This window comes from Plodia interpunctella, chromosome 14 (assembly GCF_027563975.2).
Source record: "Plodia interpunctella isolate USDA-ARS_2022_Savannah chromosome 14, ilPloInte3.2, whole genome shotgun sequence".
NCBI lineage: Eukaryota > Metazoa > Arthropoda > Insecta > Lepidoptera > Pyralidae > Plodia > Plodia interpunctella.
Window position 1 is genome coordinate 1752516 of NC_071307.1, and position 13698 is coordinate 1766213.

Genomic DNA, 13698 nt, shown 5'->3' on the forward strand with positions numbered 1-13698 from the left:
GTTAAAAAATACACGAAAGTCTAGGTGACCAGTTCCTCCTGACAGCACTTGTTCACGAATTGGCACATGGGTCAGCCATCCTGAAGCCCATGACCACACCACTTATTTAACCATTTGGCGAGCATACTGGATTCCCATTAGATAACAGATTGACAAGTAAAATGTTAATTTTACATCTGAAGTGTGTTTGCCTTATACTTTTATCTCTACGTTCTTTTACTAGATAGGTATATGTATACTATTTAATATAAATCTATCTAGCTGCTTACGTTCTAAATATAATTTATTTCTAAATTTAAAATAAGAATAGAGCCAAATTATTGTAGCAAAGCGTATTAATAAATTATTACAACGCAAAAATATGAATTTAATTCCTTTTAGTGCAAAACGCTTTGAATAAATACTCTATGCATTCTTCTCATATTTACGCCTAAAGGCATTTGACATGCCTTTTACGACTAGGTCTCTACCAGATATCTTTCTATATATGTATAATAGTGGCAAGTAGTCGCATAAACACGAGTGAACTAAAGAGTTTACCAGTGTGCAGGTTGACGATATTTCCCTTAACCAGAAGGAAGTGGTAGTCTATGAAAACTGTACAAATTCATGTGGCAGTAGGATTCGAACTTAAGACTTTTCATTAGTTTCAATTCAATCACCTGATGGCGGCGCTGCAGGTGGTCTTATGACAAATTGGCTCGCGGAGAAATGAAGTGATACCACGTTGATACCTATTTTATAAATCTTTTAATTAATGATTCGAATACCTACTTTTTTTATAATTGCATGCATGTATTACGTTTTAAGTAACAACAGTTTTTACACTGCAACCGTGTTTACATTGTTAAATTTGAAAGACTCTAAGAGTAAACTTTGTTACAGGTAGTAAAGCCACTATTTATATAATTTTACTCTATGACATCGCGACACGCGCGGGGTGGGTACGGGGCGGGGGGACCCGCACCGCGGGACGAGGGAGGGGGGCAGCTGCGTCTACTGCGACCGTCGTCGCTCGCTACTCCGTGAAAACTGCTATTTAACATAACCAATGCTACTCAATAATCAACTTTATGATATACACATTTTAAAGTCGTTTATTTAGTGCCTAGTAACAGAATTCTGGCTTAGTTTTCTACAAAATGTATTACATTCCATTTTGAACCGTATGGTATCTAGAGAGCAGTAAAGTTATAGGTACCTACATAGAATAGGAGTCATAGATCAACAAAAAATAAAAGAAATAATGAGTAGCGATATAGCTAACAATACCTATTGATTTTGTGACTGATCCTCTCTAACTATAGAAAATCTGTGTTGAAAACTGTAATTTCTGATATGTAGGTAGGTACTTACCTACCTACGTGGAATTAGGTACCTACTCCGTACAACGAGGTACCTACCTATCTACCTACTAATTCCATGCCTACCTATCACTATCACTTAAGGTAGACCTACCTACCTAATTTGTTCATTTGACATTATCAGAAATTGACATTTTGTCGACGCCCATGTAGTAAAAATATGCTGTATCAATCTGTCAAACCCATGGAATTAGTAGGTATGTACTCTACTAATTCCATGGTCAAACCAATTAAATTGCCATAGTGGAGAAAACCACAAGCTATAATATTACAATGTAATGATATAAGTTATAATATTACAATGTAATGTTCTTATCCCTGGACAAAACATACTATGGCTTATTAAATTTTTTATTAATAATAGAGTAAGTTTTATCATCGCAATAACCCCGAAAAGTATATGGTTTGACTAGTTTTGGATATACAAAGGCTGTACCTATATTCTTCTACCCAGCCAGTCCAAATACAGTAAAGTCTCTCACTCACGGAATAATAAACTCTACATGGTCTTACGTATGTAAACAACCTTTGTAATGTAACATAAGAAAGGAAACCTATGTTACTCCTAAAGGGTTTGTCTATCTCTGTGCCAAAATTGAAAATCGGCCCTGTAGTTTTAGAGTTTATTACAAAAAAATAAAGAAACAAAAAACATAAATACTAATTTCTCTATACTATATTTAGTATGGAAAACCTACAGAGGAAATACAGCTTTCCATGCTGCTTGGGTAAATGAATGAAAACTTTAAAAAATAAACTGTCAGATCAGGCACATACATGTCAGAACTAGCTGTCACTGTCACTCGTACTCTCCTGTTTTGGTATTTCAATTTAGTCGCATTTTACAAAACGTATTACAAAATTACGTCGGGAAATAGAAATAAACATATTTTGGCTGTCCGCCTGCTTGTAAGTGCATGTATAATTGTACTACTTCAATAAAATCTATATTTATGGCTATAGATTCATGTAGTAATCAACATCAGAACATAGAATCGATATGAAGTATTTATACCTATGTAGTATCCAGCCTTAACTTATAAGCATGTAGTTTCAAAATTATTATAAAATTTTCAGATTTGATGGATCCTTGGGGCGAGAAAGTACAAACTACCGTGGTTGCTTCGGAATTTGAAGACAATTTCAAACCAGAGCCACAGATTGAGAAGCTGTCAGATTCGGCCGAGTACCTCGCTATCTTGGGTAATGATTTTCATTATTATGCTATAAATATGGTGTTAATTGTCTATATTGCACAACAAATAGCGACCGCAGCGAAGGTTCGTGTTACATTTCGTCATTGGTAGACGCCAATAAGGTTGCGTTCATATTTCGTTTGCTTTCATTGCGGAATTTGTCGATTGAAAAGTTTGAATATTGCAGAAAGAAAACTACACCAAATTCGGTCGAAGAATAAAGTTGTGGAGAATTTGTCCGCCTACCGCGCCGACTGCATCGACCGTTTGATGAGAGAAGGCTGTGATTTGGACCCCGTTATTGGCGACACTGAATCCGAAAAACTACTGCAAGAATAGCTTACCAAACCAGAAGCAGATCTGTAAGTAGACATGGCTTCATCATCACACATTGACTTGTCTGGACCTACTTACTGTGTGCTGACGGGCGCATCACAGGGCATTGGTAGGGCCCTTGCAGTTGAGGTTTCCAAACTGCTTGGTCCCAAGTCCTTGATGCTGCTTTTAGCAAGGAACAAGACTGAGCTGGCGAAAACTGCAGAACTATGTACATCGTCTAATGTAAAGGTTCTTTATGAGTCAATAGATTTGTCCCGTTCTACTAACTCACAAATGAAAGATGCCCTCAGTAAGTCTCTTGAAGGTTGGAATATCAAGGACTTTGCTACTAATGTTATCTTCCATAATGTTGGTTCGTTAGGCAACTTGTCAGTGGAGACATCAAAGATGGGGGATGTAGATGAGTTGAGAGAATACTATGATTTGAATGTGTTTAAAGTAATATCTTTGAATACTCAGTTTCTCAAGATATTTGAGGAGGTTGAGGAGAGGGTTGTGATTGTGAACATTACATCCCTCTGTGCTATCAAGCCGATGGGGGGTATGGCATACTATTGTAGTGGGAAGGCAGCCAGAGAGATGTACTTCAAAGTACTTGCCGAAGAGAAAAAGCATATCCGTGTACTCAACTACTCCCCTGGGCCTGTGGAGACGGCTATGATTGACTTTGTGCTCGCTGAGGCTGTAAATGATAATTTAAAGGATGTGTTTACATCTTTCAAAAATCAAGGTACACTATTAAAGCCTGAAGCGACTGCAAAGAAGTGTATGAAGGTTCTTCTAGCTGGCCGGTTTACTCCAGGGGAACATGTTGACTACTTTGATGATGAATAAACCTAGTATGATACTGGCTCTTCTTAAATTTTGTAGCTTTCTTACTAAACATTCCTCATTGCCAAATTGAATTTAGGACTAGTATTCTTGTGATTCTTATCTATACAAATCAATATGTATATTTAAAATTTAAAAATTTAATTAATAATAGTTAATATTTAACAAAGATCGCTTTCCTAAGAAGTATAAAAAAATATAGGCCTAGTAGAATATTTATTTCCTATCAAATGTATTTGATGGAACTATGAAAGTTGCTCTCTATATTTTGTTAAAGATTATTGGTTATTTTATTCATTTGGTAGACTAAAATTACATTGTTAATATAATAGATTGTTTTTCCAATTGCCAGTTACTACATTCATTGAAGGATTTAATAAATTTGTTAATCTTAAAGAACTTTAAAATTACAAGACAATATCATACTTACTTACTTTACACACAAATAATTGTGTAACTGGCACTTGTTTTAGTATAATACATTATATCAGTGTTCCTTAACTCATAAATAAAGTTATGTTATCTATATAACATATTTATATATATGCTGACACAGATTTCTGTAATATGAAACTTGTAGTGATATTAACATTCCATGTATGTAAGGGTGATTTCATTATTGGTGGCTCTCAGGGGGTTTCCACAGTTCACAGAATCACTTTTCATGGAAAGCACGATTCGCCGAAAAAATTTTATATCTCAAGTACCTTACAGTTTATTACAATGTTTTTAACCAACTTAATCTAATTATGTTAAGCAGAACTGAATTTACCGAATATTTTAAATCAATCTTATCTAAATTTTGAGAAACCAGAAAAATTTTTCGTCGAAACGTGCTTTCGATGAAGAGTGATTCTGTGAACTGTGGACACCTCGGTTCTCAGAACGTCTCCAACGACGCGGCCGCGCTGTCATCACAATTTTTCAAACCTTAACAAAGACAAGAATTCGTTTTAGCTACCACCTGACTCTACTGAAGTAATGTCAATTTTACCAATGATTGATTTTTGAAATTAAACATAATGAGAGGAACATCCTTCCTCAGGAAAATTAACGGATCGTAATGACAGCGCGGCCGCAGTGGTCGAAACGCTCTGAGAATCTTATTTAATATGTCTTTAATATACTAATGTGAATCTTGTTCACGTTGGAACAAAAGTTCTATAAGTACTTAATGTTTATAAGCTTATTCAAAAGATTGTTTTTTTTTTCTTGTGTTGACCACAACACCCTTTACTTGTGTACTAACATATCTATGAATGCAATTCATATTTAAAAATAAATGCTTGATTTGAACTGTTTTTTCACTCTGCCCTGTTCCTTATCGATATTAGTTTGTGAATATATGAGTTACATTCATATTTATCAGTTAGCTTGACCCGACCATGCTAATCAATTTGCAATATCATGCATAGTAACTACATTTAATTGGTCAGTGTAACCATTTTGGCAAGCACATCAGAGTAACTCATTAGTTCATTCAGTTGTCATTCTCATCATCTCGTGTTGGCAATGCTGCATATTAGTAAAGACATACAAACTCGTGAATTATGTCACATTTCAATGGACATGCATGGCCATGAAGAGTATATTGGTTTATTAAGATTCAGCAGCAATAGTAATTTGTTAGTGGACATATACAGAATCACGTCTTGATCCCTTACGGGGTAGACTGAGCCAAGACTTTAAAGTTGTATAACGGTTTATTGGTGGAAATGAGAATAATTGATTCCTTTGTTAGTCTATCGCCTACTAGAAGAATCTGTAGTTTGTAGAACTCTCCCTTGATTGGCTTATATATCATCACCATGGGGTGCCATCTTCGAATTGAAGTTTGGAGGTCAGCATACGGAAACCCTCGCGGCTTTGGGCCGCTATTTTTAGTTGGTTATATCTAAGTCTGATCCAATCCTTTATGTCATCAAACAACTTTCGGCTTATATATGTTATATGATTTTTTTTTGGTCCACTATCAAGTCTGCATGACGTTATAGTGCACCAAAAAAATCTTCATATAATAATGCTTTGTCATCTAAACTGAACATGTCGGTTTTAGATTAAGAAAAACTCCGTAGGTAGCTATGCAAAATTTCAGTTCAATCGTACGAAGATAACTGCTTAAAATTTGAAACCACTCGAACAATGAATGTTATTAATGCTTTTATTTATCGCAATGAAAAATCAGCAATGTATACCGAAGCCGTACAGGATACTTACCGGATATCCGTTTCGTCTCTAATAAGTACTATCGATAGCACAGAAAAATAAACGATCTCATACTACTACCGATTATTAGACGTATGGATAGATTTCGTTAGATAATATACAGCCTATCGCTAGGTACTATTGCTTAAGCTGCAACACCGATAGTTGTGACATGGTTGCAGGTTATAACAGATTATAGTATACTAGCGTCCCGTACCGGCTTCGCTCGGTAAACACCCACCCCCTTTGAATCACTCCACCTATTTAAAAAGCCGCATCAGAATCCGTTGCGTAATTTTAATATATTAAGATCTAAGCATACATAGGGACAGACAGACAACGGGAAGCGATTTTGTTTTATACTATACTAGCTTTTGCCCACAACTTCGTATGTGAGTGAAAAATCCGTTTCCCGTGGGAATTTCAGGAAATCCCTTCTTAGTGATTTCCTATAATGTCCTAGGAACCTACATACCAAATTTCAGCTTTCTAAGCCTAGTAGTTTCGGCTGTGCGTTGTCTGGCAGTCAGCCGCTCAGTAACGCAAGAGTTTTATATATAGATAGTGGTATCCATCCACCTTTCCAAGCGTACAAATCAGATAAATCCACAACGATTCCAGATACAATGCAAGTATGACGGGCCGCAAGAGTCTGTTTATATTCCTCATGGGGCTGGCGTGGAAGTGCCGCTTCAGTATGCCGCTGCTGCTGAGCGGCACCGTGGCAGTGCTCGGCCGCGCCTGGATGTTCCAGATCCGCGTGCACACCGTGCGCAGGCTGCACGAGAACGAGGCAAGTGTGTACCACTTTTCACCCTATTGATACACTTTAATTCATTCATCATTAATAAGTTATAGTGTGTAAAATATAAGTCGATCCCTGTGACATGTGTCAAAATCAATTAGTTACATGGGGCTTTTACCATGGATTTAGTAAGTACTGCTAGGCTTGTACCTATGACAGTGGGGACTAGTGACCGTCACAATAAAATTGATGAATTAAAGTCACATTTTGATTATCGTGTTTCATTGTGTGAAAGTATGTGAAACTATTATTATAAAGAGGGTGGGCATTTGTTACTTTGTATGTTTGTGGTGGGTAATCTCCGAAACTACCGAACCGATTTCAAAAATTCTTTCACCATTAGAAAGGTACATTATCCAAGATTGCTATAGGCTATTATATTTTATCTCGGAATTCCCACGGGAGCGATGCTCCGAGCAACATCTAGTTCATTATATATTCACCAATCATTCATCACAATGAATGTTCATTTCGATTTATAAAATCAAATTAATTTGCAACGTGCAAAGAAAGGGTCGAGTCTTTTCCGTCGATATTCACACAGAGTGATGTGCGTGAGTGACCCGAATTTTCATCAACAATTTCTATTTCCCACGTTAGTTTTAATTTGAATTGTATGGATTCATTTCTCCACTTCTTCACAGCTGGCGTACTATGATGAGGAAGAAGAACAAGAAGAGGACGAAGGGTCTTGGGAGACCGACTCCACGGACTCCTGGGAGACCATCGTGGAAGAGGTGGCTTACGGCTGACTCCAAATTCTGACAGTTCTATACTCTGTAAGCCAAGTGTAGTTCGTAGGAAGGTGGCTGTCACGATCAATATAAATATTGATAAAATTATGCCTATGTAATATCTGTGTTGAACAGAAAATTATGCCTACAATATGTCTGTAATGAACAGAAAATTTATCTTTCAAGATCGTTAAAAATAAAAAAAAAATCAGTTTTAGATACACCAAACAATAATAGGATGCACATTTTGACTTAAATTTGGGACTAAGCAAAGTTAAATTATGTATTTAACGTCAAAGTCTACATCTACCTACATCCGTACATAAGTTTCTACAAGCAAATATCTTTTGCAAAAAGCGGTATTCTCTTTATGATTTCGAAATGATATTTGTAATAAAATGAATTGTAATTTCAATCTCGGGCGTTTTTTCGGGCATTGTAGTGATTATTTTATTTTCTGTATCATTATGTTGTTGATAATGTTGTAATTGAGGGCCCTTGTCCATCTTTTAAGAAATTTTTGAAAACTTAAAAGATTCTTACTTTCCGTCTATTGAAAATGGCCAAACATTAATTTATTTACATTTGTATTCGTTTAGGAATAAGACGCACTGCTCACAATTAAATACTGAACATTATTTGATTATTATGATATTGTTAGTGAAAAGAAATGTAAATTTGGATTTTGGATTCGTGTCTATTCGATGGAGAATTTAAAAAAATAGCAGTCTGCGTTCAGTCAAGACTAGAGACAAAAGAATATGTATATGATTACACCAGTGTCTTCCTGCCCATGGGTTTTAAGTATGCTCCTATGCTTAGGCATTAATATCTATTTAAAAAAATTGTCTGTAATATTCGAGCCGTTAGGTATACCTATTACCTACGTAAATTTGGAATATATAGTTAAATAAAAAAATTCATTTCATTTGTAGTTATATTTGTGACATAGGTATGTTTTATATTTCGTACAGGAATATTTGAAATATTGACATTATTTTTATGACTAGATCGGTGTCGGCATTTAATTTGTGTGTTTTGGGTCTTCGGTGTGTCACGTTATGGTTAGTTAAGTAAATTTATTTTTTAATTGTTTCCACTCGGGCTGTGTGTTAGAATAATGTTTAAGTTGAAATAAAATGACGCATTCTTTATAAGTTTTTTTTCTTTTTATTTAGCTACCTTTGATGCTTGTATGTCCAAAACAGTAGCCTTGTTGTGTATATGATCAATTTAAGGGATGCGAATATTCAGAATTCAAGTTTTCGTAACTTGAAATGCAAAGTTATCTGTCGGTATATCGCATGGGTCTTGCGCGCAAATGTCTTTCGCGCATAAGTCTTTGCGCGCAAATTCTTGCGCGCATATGGCTTTCGCCCATGTGTCTTTACGCGCAAATGTCTTTGTGCGTAAGTGTCTTTGCGCGCAAATGTCTTGGGCGCATGTGTCTTTCGCGCAATTTTTTTAGCGCAAGTGTCCTGATACGTGTATACACAGAGTGTATGTGTTACGAATAAATCCTTAAGTGCAGCCAGATCTAGCTGCAACCAGTCTCAGTTGGTTAAACTTAGGTGGGTGTGTAGCCTACTTATCTTGTACTGCACTGTAGGTCTAGCCAAAACAATAACGGCTACAACTAGGTATAGCCACCTGCGACCGGCTGCCGATAGGTCTACGCGAAATTTTACCTAACGGCTAAACAGGTCTAGCCCAAGAGAAGTAGGTTATACCTCGGTGTAACCAACGTAGACCGTCCGCACCCAGGTCTAGCTGCTCTTTGGGATTTTACCGTGGCATACGCATATTTTGTAACTTATAACGCCTTGATCAAATACTTTATTTGCGTTAAAATCAGGACAAAAAAAATTTCGCATACTCCCCAAGAACGTTTTTCAGTTTTTTTTCTCTTCTGTGAGTATTGTCTCTCTATTGTCTGAACTGTAGAGCATTGAGTCTGAGGCAACGAAGTACTTACTAAATCCATGGAATTTTGCGCTTCATGACATCTGTCCATCGTTTCAACAATTTCAATCGAAAGGTCAAAGAAGAAATATTTTTACAACGCTCTATTTACAGAGGACACAAAAGAGATGTATTGCGATTTTACTTTATCAGAATCAGAATATAAACATTAATCAGAATTTAATTTAGAACTAAAGAAGTACAGAATAGACGAATTGTTCAAGATTATCATAATGAATTTGAAAATTAGATCAATCGTGTTGTTTTGTGAGCGTCAATAAATTGGTAACGATTTAATATGACTAAGGGTAAACCCCCAGAGCGGTATATTCCAAATATCTTGAAATTTGCCTTCGGGGGCTCTTCTGGGTAAGTTTGTATCTCTTACTTATACCATCGATAAGCCACGGAGGTCGTCAATATAACACAATTTCCCTGTGTCTTACGACAGCCTGTAATAATATTACTTTCGATCTAATGTTTGTTGGTAATAACTTTTTATTATAAGAAAACACAGTTTCACTTCTCACCATCGAATCGATTCGAAATTAGACACAGCGAACCAATCACATCGCCTAGTCGCGTGTCCTGACGCGAGTTTAACAGTTTTTACCCATCACAAAAAATGCACAACGTCGCTAGAGAAGTTTTCACTTCAAAACATTAGCATGGATAGATCTCTTCCAGTCAACCGGCTGATGATGAGTGATGTAAGGTATATATATATATATATATATTTTTAATTGTAGCATGTTGGCAACGTGTATAGTACAGCCGTTAGACTTGATAAAGACGCGGATGCAGCTGAGCGGAGGAAAGCGGTCGTCGTTTAGCGTTGGCTCGGAGATCGTCACTAAGGAAGGCTTCATGGCGCTCTACTCGGGGCTGTCCGCAGGCCTCCTTCGACAGGCTACCTACACTACCACTAGATTGGGTGTTTTTAATTACTTTTTTGATACTTACAAGGAGTGAGTATCCTTGCGTATTATATAAGTTCTATGCCGCGTCTGTTCACGGTAAACTCAAAAACCTGCATGGATTTTCATGCGGTTTTCACCAGCAGATAGTGTGATTCCTGAGGAAGTTTTAGGTGCATAATGTACATACAAGCGCCCTCTTGTTATTTATATATGCTTTTCGACTCAACAACTTAGCTATTTATTAGCTTTTTACTTCTTAACACTTCGTGATATAGGAGTTGTGACAATTAAATTCCTCCTACCTATGTCTCATTTCATATCGCACGCAACTATGTCGATTTTGTTAACGCTAATCACAATCGTATCTCAATGATATTTCAAAGGAGTGTTTTTCCAGTCTTCCACATTATTTTCTAACTAGAAGCACAGTTTATTCATACAGTTTTCATACAGCGGCCAGGAGGTCATTGCACTCAGAGTTGTCACAAAATATTAAAGACTCGAGACTGTATTGTATCGTAATCTTAATCCTAACTTCATAACTAATATTATGCGAAAGTAAGTTTGTTTATTTATTACCTCTTATACGTTCTATTACTCAACCGATCTTCTTGAAATTTTGCATACATTGTATTTTGTAGTATGAAGAAGGATACCTTTTATTTCGAAAAAATAACTGTTCCCGTGGGAAATTCATGCGGGCGAAACAGCGGACAATAGCTAGTTTGTAATAATTAAGCGAAAAGGGGGATTCGCAACATATATTACCCTGTTATAAGAGCCGGGGCTCAGAGTTCAATTTCAAGTCGCTTTCATTTTACTTCTTCATTCCTGATTCTATGTTTTACTAGTTCATCAAAAAACATTGCAGGACCCAAGGTAAAGCGCCAGGTTTTGGGACAAAAACCCTGATGGGCGTGGGTGCTGGGTCCATCGGCGCGTTCGTGGGCACCCCAGCCGAGGTGGCTCTCATTCGGATGACGGCAGACGGGAGACTGCCCAAGGATCAGAGGAGGAACTACAGAAATGTCGCTGATGCCTTGATGAGGCGAGTAGAATACCTATGACTTTATTCAATTTCGAAACGGATATAAATTTGTACCAGAAGAATCTAGTAAACGTAGAAACGTTACGCAGTAAAAAAAATCATAAGTAAGTTCCATAGATTATAGAATTTACAGTATATCGATTGTGATTACAGAATAGTAAAAGAAGAGGGTGCACTAAAACTCTGGCGAGGCGCTACGCCGACAGTAATCCGCGCTATGGTGGTGAATGCGGCGCAACTTGGCACCTACCAACAGGTACACTTATATATTACTAGCGGCCTGACCCGGCTCCGCACGGGATCACTATGTATAAACCTTTGGAAATAAAATGTATAGTGAAGTTGTAGTTATTATCGTTGTATTTTCCTCCCAGTCATTAAAAATGTTCATCCATCTTGACATTGTTATTTTGATAATATAGTTGTATAAGTTTCGCGGATTCATCTCGCAAACTCTTTTCTGGTAGTTGTTTCCCTTTTGTAGCATATGTACCTTTGTAATATTAACATTTTGTTCATTTCCTGTGATGTATATTGGTATGTTATGAATAAATTTATTTCTATTTATAATCGTAAAAGTAACAGTGAAAACAGCATCAAAATCCGTTGCGTGGTTTAAAGAAAAGAGCTTAAAAACAAAGATGCGGAGAGCGACTTTTTTAATACTATGTAGTGATTTTTTTAATAGGTTGTTGAGCTAAGAAAACACAGAATGTGCCACATGCTTCCCGCGCATACTGTAAAAGTCAATCAAGAGAAACTGAACGTTTTTTCTCAGCGTGTAAGTCTAGCAAAACAGCAGCCTCCCTGTGGAACGTTGGTAGATTTTTTTAGTTAGTTATCATATATAGTTAGCGTATGCTACATTTTATTATTGAGATATCAAAAGATATTTTAGTTTCATACGTTAGTTTATCGCAGGCTCGTGAGATGTTCCTAGCGGTGGTGCGCGACGGCGTCGCGCTGCACTTCTGCGCGTCCATGGTGTCCGGCCTCGTCACCACCATCGCGTCCATGCCTGTGGACATCATTAAAACTAGGTACTAACAACGTTTTGAGCCACAATAGAAGATACCTATACAAATATGATTCAATGTAGCCTTTAGATTAATTCACATCCGTTTTTAGACCTAACATCTCGAGTGGATTTTTGATTGATGCTATATTTGATTCCAGGATCCAAAATGCCGCGAAAGGGCAAAGCCAGTTGTCCGTAGTAACCAACCTCCTGCGTAACGAAGGATTGTTTTCATTATGGAAGGGTTTCCTCCCGTACTACGCCCGACTCGGCCCCCACACAGTCCTTACTTTCATATTCTTGGAACAAATGAACGCTGCTTACTTTAGGCTCACTGAACCAATGCCCACTAAGAAATTATAGGTTATAATTATCTATACACTGGGTGATTTTTATACTGTGGCAATATTTTGTCTACAAGGTCAATCCGCTGTTCCATATAAAATCCATATAAAATACCTAATTGGTCCGCAGATCATTTTTGCGGTTGCTCCCATACGAAAAGTTGTCCAGTATCATGGACTATACGAGACAAAATATAGCATACGTATACGAAGTCACTACATACATTTATTGTCACTATGATTGTAATATAATCTAGTATATATTACTTAAAATACGGTCACTTACGTGTAGTTTATACTCGGAGATAGGTACACACTGTAGATTAAAACTCTTTAGGAGATCTTTCGCAACAAAAGTACGACTCGGATTTTATATTCGTTATTTTATTTAATTTTTATACTTGGACCTACTAATAAAATTGATATTTTTGTAATACCTACTCTACTTATTTATATTTTTGCTGCATCATTTGTCGAGATAATTTGTGTACGATCTGTATATGAGTTGTGTACGGACTGTGCCTAATTTGTCTTTAAACTATCTTTTTCCCTTCTTTGACGACCTCAGTGGTAAAGTGCTTGCCTCTGAACCGAGAGGTCCCGGGTTCGATCCCCGGTCGGGTCATGATGGAAAATGATCTTTTTCTGTTTGGCCCGGGTCTTGGATGTTTATCTATATATGTATATGTTATAAAATATAGTATTGTTGAGTTAGTATCCCATAACACATGTCTCGAACTTACTTTGGGGCTAGCTCAATCTGTGTGATCTGTCCTAATATATTTATTTATTTATTTATTCTAAGCGTTTTTCCAGTTACTTCCCCTACCATAAATCAAAGCCCAAGGTCGGCTTTCCTACTTTTGTTTTTCCACTTCTGTCTTCGGCATTATTAATTGTCAGATCATTAGCGCGCATATCATTTTGATGAC

General features: G+C 36.8%; 3 protein-coding genes across 3 annotated transcripts; all 3 read left to right on the top strand.

Moving 5' to 3' along the window:
* The first annotated feature begins 2780 nt into the window (after positions 1-2780).
* LOC128675370 (uncharacterized) lies at positions 2781-8631 on the top strand. The gene is made up of 3 exons (XM_053754749.1): positions 2781-2922; positions 6557-6728; positions 7385-8631. The coding sequence occupies exons 2-3, from the start codon at positions 6570-6572 to the stop codon at positions 7490-7492; spliced, it is 267 nt and encodes an 88-aa protein (XP_053610724.1). The 5' UTR covers positions 2781-2922; positions 6557-6569; the 3' UTR covers positions 7493-8631.
* Positions 2919-5026, top strand: Sptr (Sepiapterin reductase). The gene has a single exon (XM_053754748.2). It carries the CDS (start codon positions 2933-2935, stop codon positions 3731-3733), a length of 801 nt encoding a protein of 266 aa, XP_053610723.1. The 5' UTR covers positions 2919-2932; the 3' UTR covers positions 3734-5026.
* Positions 8632-9462: 831 nt separating the features above from the next.
* On the top strand, positions 9463-13202 carry LOC128675583 (mitochondrial 2-oxoglutarate/malate carrier protein-like). The gene is made up of 6 exons (XM_053755073.1): positions 9463-9805; positions 10186-10404; positions 11228-11404; positions 11558-11660; positions 12326-12444; positions 12581-13202. The coding sequence occupies exons 1-6, from the start codon at positions 9735-9737 to the stop codon at positions 12783-12785; spliced, it is 894 nt and encodes a 297-aa protein (XP_053611048.1). The 5' UTR covers positions 9463-9734; the 3' UTR covers positions 12786-13202.
* The last annotated feature ends 496 nt before the right edge of the window (positions 13203-13698 follow it).